The sequence below is a fragment of the Capsicum annuum genome, chromosome 5 (assembly GCF_002878395.1).
Source record: "Capsicum annuum cultivar UCD-10X-F1 chromosome 5, UCD10Xv1.1, whole genome shotgun sequence".
Classification (NCBI taxonomy): domain Eukaryota; kingdom Viridiplantae; phylum Streptophyta; class Magnoliopsida; order Solanales; family Solanaceae; genus Capsicum; species Capsicum annuum.
Genome location: NC_061115.1, coordinates 143,168,949 through 143,179,749, shown reverse-complemented (window position 1 = coordinate 143,179,749; position 10,801 = coordinate 143,168,949). Strand labels below are relative to the sequence as shown.

The window sequence follows — 10,801 nt, the reverse complement described above, 5'->3', positions numbered from 1 at the left end:
TGTGAAAAACTTGGTATCAAAGCATGGTTCATGGTCTCAGGGTGTCTGCGAAATTGCATCGGGTAGAGTCTTGTTTATGGGTGTGTAGTGCGCCACACTTATAAGCAGGGGGCTACTAGGGACTTAGGAATGTTTCCCCTCTTTGTGACTTAGTTCGTGCTTTGTAGTCTAATCTATCCTCTAATCAATGATCTCTTATATTTCAGAAAAACAACTATGCCTCCACGTCATGTTATTGATCAGAATGCTCCGTCAAATGAGGTCCGTCCCACTCACGGGATGAGGATACGTAACAGAGCATATACACCTAAGCTCGTCCCTACTCCGAGAGTCCCGACCAGTCCCCATTAGGCTTTGAGGACTAATGTGAACCGTCCCCCGACTTCTCAGCGGAATATATCAAATATAGAGTTCAGGTAATGTTTTCATATGCTAGCATAGTTGGTGGCTGCGCAGACTCAACGGCCAAAAGGTACTGGATCTGCATCTGTTACTTCTGAAGCTACTCGAGTGGGCCAATTCATTAGGATGAATCCTCTCAAATTCACGGGCACTAAGGTAGAAGAAGATCCGCAAGAGTTTGTAGATGAAATGAGAAGATTTTTAGAGTAATGCATGTTGATCAGGTGAAAGGAGTAGAGCTAGAAACATACCAGCTTAAAGATGTTGCGAACCAGTGGTATAATGAGTGGGAGAATGCGAAAGGGGATAATGCCGAATCCACAGTTTGGGATGAGTTTGTCGAAGCTTTTCTTGACAGGTTCTTTCCTCTAGAGTTGAGGGAAGCCAAGGATAAAGAATTCATGAATCTGAAACAAGGAAAAATGAGTGTCCAAGAGTACACTCTGAAATTTAATCAGCTTGCTCGCTTTGCACCAGAGATGACTAGAAACATAAGAGCCTGAATGAGGAAGTTTGCATCTAGCCTTTCCGATGACTTAGCACTTGAGTGTCAAGGGGCAATGCTTAATGGGGACATGGACTTTGCTAGACTGTTTGTCCATATGCAGCAAGTAGAGGAGAAGAAGAAAAAAATTGTTGAATCTAGAGAGAAAGACAGTCTAGCAAAGTGGGCCAGAACAGCAGACCAGCACCATAGTCAGCCACAAAGTGGTAACTGGGGTAATAAGTGGTCGAAGAAGAAGAAGTTTTGGAGTAATGCACAGTCAACGGCCAGCGCCCCAGCGCCCAGACCACCAACAGACAGATAATCTCAGAGTTTTCAGAATCACCATGGATCAAGAGTTATTTTGAGAGGAGAAATTGTAATTCTTATGGCAAAGTGGGTCACCTTCAGAGAGATTACCCTTCTGCTGGAGGGAATGCGGGGGGTGCTAAGTCCCAAGCCACCTCCACGGCTCTTTCCCCTAAGGGTGCCCCTTCAACTGCCAGGAGCGGTCGCAACCGGTTATACGCTTTGAATAGTCGCCAGGAGGTGGAAGCTTCACCAAATGTTGTCACCGGTATGTTACAAATCTTTTCCCGTGATGTTTATGTGTTTCTTGATCCTGGATCTACCTTATCTTATGTGACCCCGTATGTGGCTGTTGGTTTTGGGTTTGAGCCCGAAGTGATTTTTGAACCTTTCTCTGTTTCCACTTCGGTGGGTGATTTTGTTATTGCTAGAAGGGTGTATAGAAATTGTGTTGTATCTATTCTTAGCCAGGAGACTGTGGCAGACCTTATAGAACTTGATATGGTTGCTTTTGATGCTATCTTAAGGATGGGCTGGCTCTATTCGTGTTATGCCATACTAGATTATAGAACCCTAAGAGTCATTTTTTTTCGAATGAGCCAGTGATAGAATGGGAAGGGCATTCTTTAGCACCTAGAGAGCACTTTATATCCTATCTCAAAACCTGTAGACTTATTTCTAAAGGTTGCTTGTATCATCTTATTCGGGTTACAGATTTTAGCATTGAGAGTCCTCCTCTTTATTCTATCCCCGTGATAAATAAATTTCCAGAAGTCTTTCCTGATGATCTTCCAGGAATTCCACCTGATAGGGAGATAGATTTTGGTATTGACGTGTTGCCAGATACCCATCCTATTTCTATTCCGCCATATAGAATGGCTCCTGTAGAACTGATAGAGTTGAAAGAACAGCTAGCAGACCTTTTACACAAAGGTGTTAGACGTCCTAGTGTTTCCCCCTCGAATGCACCTGTACTTTTCGTGCGAAAAAAAGATGGTTCCCTTCGTATGTGCATAGACTACCGCCAATTGAATAAGGTCACTATTAAAAACAAATATGCTCTTCCTAGGATTGATGATCTGTTTGACCAGCTTCAGGGTGCTAAGTGTTTTTCGAAAATAGACCTTCATTCGGGCTATCATCAGTTGAAAGTTAGGGAATCAGACATCCCCAAAACAGCCTTCCGAACCTGATATGATCACTATGAGTTCTTAGTCATGTCCTTCGGGTTGACTAACGCCCGTGCAGCCTTTATGGACCTTATGAATAGGGTGTTCTTCCAGTTTCTAGACTTGTTCGTTATAGTGTTTATTGATGATATTCTGATCTATTCCAAAAGTGAGGAGGACCATGTCAATCACCTCCGAATTATCCTTCAGACCCTTAAGGATCATTAGTTGTATGTTAAGTTCTGCAAATGTGAATTCTGGCTAAATGCTATGGCTTTCTTGGGACATATTGTGTCTAGTGACTGGATTAAAGTGGATCCCCAAAAGATTAAGGCAGTGAGAAAATGGCCCAGACCCATGACTCCAATCGATATTCGGAGCTTCTTGGGTTTGGCGGGTTATTACAGAAGATTTGTAGAGAATTTTTCCTCCATAGCTGCTCCGCTCACTAAATTGACTCAGAAAAAGGTGAAGTTTGTGTGGTCTGATTCATGTGAAAATAGTTTTGAGAAGTTGAAAGACAAGCTGACCACTGCTCCTATTTTGACTCTTCCCGAGGGTGTAGATGGTTTTGTGGTATATTGTGATGCGTCTTGAGTGGGACTTCGTTATGTACTTATGCAACATGGTAAGGTAGTAGCTTATGCATCTAGGTAATTGAAGGTGCACGAGCAGAACTACCTCACTCATGATTTGTAGTTAGCGGCTGTGGTGTTTGCGTTTAAGATCTGGCGAAATTATTTGGATGGTGTGCATGTTGATATATTTACTGACCACAGAAGTTTGCAGTATGTTTTCTCGCAGAAAGAATTAAATCTCAGGCAGAGGCGGTGGTTGGAACTTTTGAAAAATTATGACGTGAGCCTGCACTTCCATCCGGGCAAGGCCAACGTAGTAACCGACGTCCTCAGCAGGCTATCCATGGGTAGTTTTTCTCATGTGGAGAAAGGAAAGTGGGAGATGGTGAAGGATATTCACCGACTTGTAAATCTAGGAGTGCAACTCTTAGGTTTAGAAGATGGAGGGGTGATTGTTCATGAGATAACTAAGTCATCCCTTTGTGCAGAGGTTAAGGAGAAATAGATTGAAGATCCCATCTTGATGCAGATCAAGAAAGATGTGGGTCAACAGAAGGTGATGTCCTTTGAAATTGGTGGTGATAGTATTTTGAGGTGTCAGGGTAGATTATGTGTACCAGATATAGATGACTTACGGAAGAGAATCCTTAGAGAAGCTCACACTTCGAGGTATGTTGTTCATCCCGATTCTACTAAGATGTACCATGATCTGAAATCTGTGTATTGGTGGAATAATATGAAGCGTGATATGGCTAATTTTGTTTCTAAGTGTTTGAACTGCCAATAAGTGAAAGTAGAACATATGAGGCTAGGAAGTACTTCCCAGGAGATAGCTTTGCCTTTGTAGAAGTGGGAAATGATCAATATGAACTTCATTACAGGACTTCCGAAGTCCCGAAACTAGTATGACTCCATTTGGGTGATTGTAGACAGGCTGACTAAGACAGCTCACTTTTTGCCTGTCAGGACTAATTTTTCGGGAGAAGATTATGCTAAACTGTTCATTGCAGAAATAGTTCATTTGCATGGGGCACCTGTGTCCATCATATCAGATCGAGGTACATAATTTTCTTCTCAGTTTTGGAGATCTTTTCAGAAGGGTTTAGGTACCCAGGTAAATCTAAGTACAACATCCCACCCTCAGACTGATGGTCAAGCTAGCGCACCATTCAGACCCTTGAGGACATGTTGAGGGCTTGTGTTATTGATTTTAAAGGTAGTTGGGTGAAGCACTTGCCACTGATCGAGTTCGCGTATAATAATAGCTTCCATTCTAGTATTAAGATGGCACCTTTTGAGGCATTGTATGGAAGGAGATGTAGGTCTCCGATACAATGGTATGAAGTAGGTGAGATGCAGATGTTTGGGCCTGATCTTGTTTACCAGGCAATGGAAGATGTGAAGCTTATTAGAGAACGACTTAAGACAGCTCAGAGTCATTAAAAATCCTATGCCGATATTAGAAGGAGAGAGTTAGAGTTTGAGGTTGGAGATTAGGTTTTTCTTAAAGTTTCTCCCGTGAAGCGAGTTATGCGATTCGGGAAGAAAGGTAAGTTGAGTCCTCGCTATATAGGACCATACCAGATTGTAAGAAGGATAGGTGGAGTTGCATATGAGTTAGAGTTGCCTTCAAATTTGGGTTCTGTTCACCTGGTATTCCACATATCTATGTTGAAAAAGTGCATAGGAGACCATTCCATAGTGTTGCCTATTGAAGAAATCAAAGTGACAGACTCCTTGTCATATGAAGAAGAGCTTGTAGCAATCTTAGATCGTCAAGTTAGAAAATTGAGGAGCAAAGATATAGCCTCAGTTAAAGTGTTGTGGAGAAATCAGAAAGTTGAAGAAGCAACTTGGGAATCAGAAAACGACATGAGAGCTAGATACCCAAGACTTTTTGATCCAGCGAATGACGGAATGGAAGGTACAATCCTTGCCTTATTCTTTCTATGCCTTGGTAAGTTTGAAATCGTGCTTAGTTGTGTTTCGAGTTATCATTCGGGGACGAATGATCCTACGGGGGTATAATGTAACACCCCAAAGTTTTTCCTAGCTAAATTTTGTCCCTAAAATACCAAGCCTTATCTTCTAGAATGATTTATATATAATTCCTGTGGAATTACTTAGATTTCAACTTTTCATTTCGTAGATGACTGAATTAGCTTTCCAAGGATGTAAGATTTGCCTAAATCAGATGACCGGGCAAGAAGTTATGGCTAATTTAAGTTCTAGTCATAAATCACCGCCATTCTGGCTTTTGGCGCATCGCGGGGAGGGCTTAATTTATAATTCTCAAATTCCAGTGGGACTCCGCGATAGTGGCACATCGCGGAGAAGTTCCATGTCCCATCCAGTGGGACAATGCGATGGCTCTGCATCGCGGAGGCCATCAAATTCTCATTCATCATTTTCCAGCAAGCCACCGCGATAGTGGCTCGTCGCGGTGGCCCGTTAAATCAGCTTCCAATTTAATTTTTTTCAGCACCGTACAGAACTTAATAGGGTATTCTTGACTTTTCTCCAACCCCTTAAAACGTTCAAACAATATATTAGGGTATGTTTAAGCAACATAACTCTATTTTTTACCAAAAGTATCAAGAACTCTCTCTAGGGCTTCAAACAACAATCTTAAGTAACTCAAGATTCAACTGTGGGAATTCAAAACAAATTAAAGATTTGGAATCCCCAGATCGTGGGCTTCAAGAAGCACCTGCTAATTTCGTATAAAGAGGTACATGGGGTTATCCTAAATTTCATGGGCATGTTTTGAATAGAATTTATGCAAGGCTTAAACTTATTCAAGCATATATATGTTTTTACAAGTGGGGTTTTTGTTTGATATTAATAACATGTTTTGAGATATGATTTTGAAAGAAATATTGAAATATCAGGGGGTTGTTTGTTTGAATATATTCTAATAGTTGAATTGTGAACATGTGATCCAAACTTCAAAAGGGTGTGATGTGTGAATTGTGAATTCTTTAAATCCCCCGTGATAATGTGTTATACCCCATATTATACTTATGTTAAACTATTGAGAGCAGGAGTTTTGCAATTGATATGATGTTACACATAAATGATAAAACTTCTTGAACTATTATATGTTGAGAAATCATTATGCATATGTTGTTGTGGGTGAAAGTCTTGTGTATGTGCATGATGTAAATGACATGAGAAGTTGAAGAATTGATGTGATACCGATGATTTGTAAGTCGGGTATGATGATACCCCACAGAGTATGATATGTGATTGATTTTATGTGAGATAGGTGGTTACCCGAAGAAAGCATGAGCCAAATGACTCTATGCTGGAAATCGTAGATTGCCAACACGGGAAACTTGGTACCATGATGTGTGATCTTGTGTACCTAATATTGTGTCTTCCCTATTCGGGACAAGTGGTTAAGAGCCCTGCTTTGTGATCTTGAGCCCAACCTTGACACACGAATTTGATTTAGATGAAGGCACCCTGTTGTGTGATCTTGTGTGTTCTTCTCTCTTCACTGATACTCAAGTCTTGATGGCAATCGGGATTTGACAGTTGGTGAAAATTATTGGTGTACCACCTAGCTCAGCAGTGTTGCATTATTGTTGAAAAATCATTATACTATGCCCATGTCGTTTTGAACCATTTTGCAATAATATGTTTTATGATGGCTCTCATTTATTTTGTATAAAAATCACTACTTGTTTTTGGATTACTCTGCGTGCCAGTACATTTGTGCTGGCCCCCCTCTTTTCAGGTTCTGAGGCACAGTCTAGCGGTCTAGATACTCAGTAGAGTCTTTAGACAAAGTTTGCAGAGTTCATTTGGTGAGCCTTCTTTGCTTCGGAAGGCCTAGCCTCTTAGACATTCATTATTCAATATGGTTTTGGTCTACTGGGGGCCTTGTCCCAGTTTTCAGACAGTTGATGTCTTAGTGATGTAGTAGAGATTTCGCAGATGGTTTCCAGGTGTTGATAGATGGAGTTGGATTCCATTTTCCACTATTGATTTATATTAGACTTATGACCATGGTTCTGTTGTTACTTATATTTTCGCATTATCTTCTATTACATGAATGTTTTGCATGATTATCAGCTAGAGAAAGGTGTTTCGAGCCTTTACGGTTCGGGACACTCGTCACGGCTTGGGCCTCGGTTCGGATCATGACAGAAATCCTCTACTTATGATATTGTAAATTGTGAACTCTATCTTACGATCAAGTCAGTAATGTGTGTCAGTTTTCTTCCATCGAGTCCTGAGGGTACTTGTACCCAAAAAATATAGTTGTGTGCCTCGAGCCATGTCATGTTATCATGGTAATCTCAGTCAAGCCATGACCTATAGAACTCAGTCAGTCATATGACTCACGAAATCTCTGAAATCTCATGATCTCAGTTAATTCTCAGATAGTAGTACTATTCCGTCAGTCAACGGAAGTCAGTTATACGGTCCATGTACAGTCAGTTAAATCATGTTCAGTCTCTTCATATGGGAGTAGAAGTTAGCACCGATTGAACCCAAGGATGGGAACTCACATGCCAGTTTATAGTGTGATTCTTAGCATTCATCCTTGTGTTTCAGAACTACGTAGCCAGCATAGGTTGAGACATCTTAACCTGTCAGATTAGGTTTGATGAGGTGACTTGTTAGTTTAGGGTTTCCACCGTTATCATATTTTAGTACCTGCAAGATAAGGTTCACTCACAGCTGTCCTTACCAGTGGCGCGGTATTGACAACCTTCCAGTCGGGGCAGAGATTGGACCCCAACTTAGCTATATGCGTTATTGGGGCATGTCGTTCAAACAACTACCTCCCACAGTTTTAGTCCTAGTTTCAGTAAAAGAACTCAGATAGTTCTTCAGATTTTAGTATATCAGGACTGTCAGATACAATCAATTCAGTTACAGAACAAAACACAGATAGTTCCATTAGATTCAGGATTGTCAGACACAGTCATCTATGTTATTAGAATTTTAGTATTTGTCATACTAGATATCAGTAGATCATGTATTAGTGTCCAGATCTAGATATCACGTAATCACTATCTTAGTTACTACGTATGCATGTTTGCACTCTTACGTTCATATTAGTCAGTCAGTTAGCATCGTTTATGCATGTAAATCCTTTTCTATTTAGCCTACCTCACTCGTATACTCAGTACTCCCAGTTGTACTGACGCATTTTTGCTATGGTGCTTTCTTTCACGTTATACCATAGGTTCACAAATACGAGCTCTAGATCAGCAGTAGCAGTAGCATTTCAGTCGCAGAGTTGCACTGAGTCCTTATCCATTCGAGGATGATATTATTTATTTCATTTATTTATTCAGTTCGGTTTTACTAGACAGAGTTAGTTGAAGACATGTTCCTTCAACTCCTTATTCAGACAGTATTTAGAGGTTTTCAGAATTAGCTCATATTTGATTCAGATTTCAATTGTTTTGGGTATTCGTTACCCCATATGGATGTTATGATTTGTTAGATATTCTATGCAGTTAAACCTTATGGTCTATTGTTCATGTTTTTTGCATTATTACGTCATATATTAAAGTATACAGGTACAGATATCAGTCATGGGTTAGCTTGTGGTCCCTCAGGATCATGGGCACCGTGTAGAGATCCGGTTCAGAAAACTGGGGCGTTACAATAATCTACCTTGTCTTGCCCATGCAAATCCCAATTGGGCGAAAATAATTGATATTGATGCTTTAGATATTAGCTATGGAGGAATTCTTAAGCAATATTCCCCAGAAGAGAAACATATTTATATTGTTCAATTTTATTCTGGAAAATGGAATACCATTCAAAAAAATTATACAACTGTATCAAAAGAAATTCTTGCTATAGTCAAATGTGTTCTAAAATTTCAAGGCGATCTTTACAATCAAAAGTTTTTAATAAAAACTGATTGCCAAGCTGCAAAATTTATCTTTAATAAAGATTTTAAACATGATGTTTCTAAGCAAATATTTGCAAGATGACAGGCTTTGTTATCTCCATTTGACTTTGAAATTCAATACTTAAAAGGGTCAGATATTGTCTATCCGATTTTTTAACTCTTGAGTTTTTAAGGTAATATTTTCTCTTATGGATTTTAGGATGGCTTCATGAGGATCTACTTCTTCGTTTAGAGGAAAAGGTGGAAGAAATCCTTCAACAAGAGGCAGAGGTAATGTCCTCGCTCAAATTGGAAATCAGAGACTGATATCCTCAAGCATTGCAAGCTTAAGTTCTTCTGGTATGAATACAGATGAACAAAAGTATCAGGACTTTTTAGAATTCATGAAATTTAAGTCCAAAAAATAGGAGGACAATGAAGTTCCATCATATTCCAGTATTCTCAAAGATGATTATGGGAATACCGAGTTGTATGAACGCAACAAAATAGAAGAGGTAATAATTCTCCTAGAAAATCGTGACCTTCGATGGAAGGATAATCCTTGGCAGTTGATGCAAAGGTATTTGGACAATACATTTTATGCTACTACGACGTACAAATATCGTAAACATTATGAGACCATATTGTCTATAATGGGATCGGCAGAAATCCAATATTTATATGCTAATGCGGCCGTCAGAAAAGATTATAGTTACTCTAAAATTATAATCAAACAGATTCTGACTCATGAAGAATGGGGATTGAATACCCTAAAAGAAAAATAATATACACATCCCGAGTAATAAAAAGTTGTTGTAAAATATAATTACTGGGATTATGCAGAAAGCTTTGATAAGGTTTTCTTATGTGAGAATCCTGAGAGATCTCATTCATGGTTTGTAAAAATATGTCCAAATATGTACAAACAAAGCATACCAAATTGGTTTGCTAAATGGTGGATCTTGCATGGTCCTTCACCGAAAATATTGCTTGGGTCATTTAAAAGTCTATATAAGGACTGGATAAAAGTATCACCAGTACTTCTAAAAATGAAAAAAGATAATGTCTATTTTGAGGGAATATCTATGATATATTTCTTCATTGAATTTTTAATTCTGTGGATCTTGAAATGGTCCATTAAGGTAAAATCAAATATTGATAATTTACCATGTTTGATGAGGATTTATTATACCAAATTTTGGAGTAAATTAAACCAGCAAACAAGTGATGGTAATGTCCATGGCCGTCAATTATTTGAAACCATAAAAATGACTATTGTAAAATATAAACAGCAAAAAGAAATAGAGTCTCTTTATGAACAGTAGGTTCTCATCCCTTTTAAGAACATCACTAGAAAGCTTCAAATAAAGAAGGGCACAATAACCAAAGCTGAGATTTTGGCATCCTATATGGAGGAAGTTAAAAAAGATCTATTGAAAAATCTTGATCAGGAGTGCACTTCAGCTATGTCCATCTCTTCTACAGTGATTGCTTGGCTGGTGAGTCACAAGATATCCATAGTGATGAAGAAATAGATCTGGATGAATATTTGCGAAATTTTCAATCAACCATGGAAGAATCTTCCAGCACTACAAAAAAACAAAGGGGAAAATGACATAAGAAAATGGAGGTCCCCACCGGTTAAAAATTAAAGATACAACAGTCATGATGGCAAACAACGTGATAAGCAGCTTTTTGAAAAAGCAAACAGTCAAGGTCACTTAGCTTTCTGAAAAAGCAAGAGTCGTTTGTGAATAGTAGAGGCCAAAATGAATAGTAAGGGTCATTTATTATTGTCTTTTGTAGAGAGCATCCATTATATAAGGAGCTCATTTCTCATTTAGTAGAGGAAGGTTTTCAGAACCCCTCTCTCTCTCTAGCATACTCTCTTGTATAAATATTCTGAGTGTTAAATGAAAACCTATTGCTTCTGAGCACAATCCATCCATCTTAAGGTTATTTTAAATTTCTGTATTTTAATTTTTAATTTTTACAA

General features: G+C 39.0%; 1 protein-coding gene across 1 annotated transcript; it reads left to right on the top strand.

Annotated features, from left to right (window-relative positions):
- Positions 1 to 905: 905 nt before the first annotated feature.
- LOC124898541 lies at positions 906 to 1,757 on the top strand. Its single transcript, XM_047412176.1, has 3 exons — positions 906 to 1,113; positions 1,167 to 1,463; positions 1,723 to 1,757. Exons 1-3 carry the CDS (start codon positions 906 to 908, stop codon positions 1,755 to 1,757), a joined length of 540 nt encoding a protein of 179 aa, XP_047268132.1.
- The last annotated feature ends 9,044 nt before the right edge of the window (positions 1,758 to 10,801 follow it).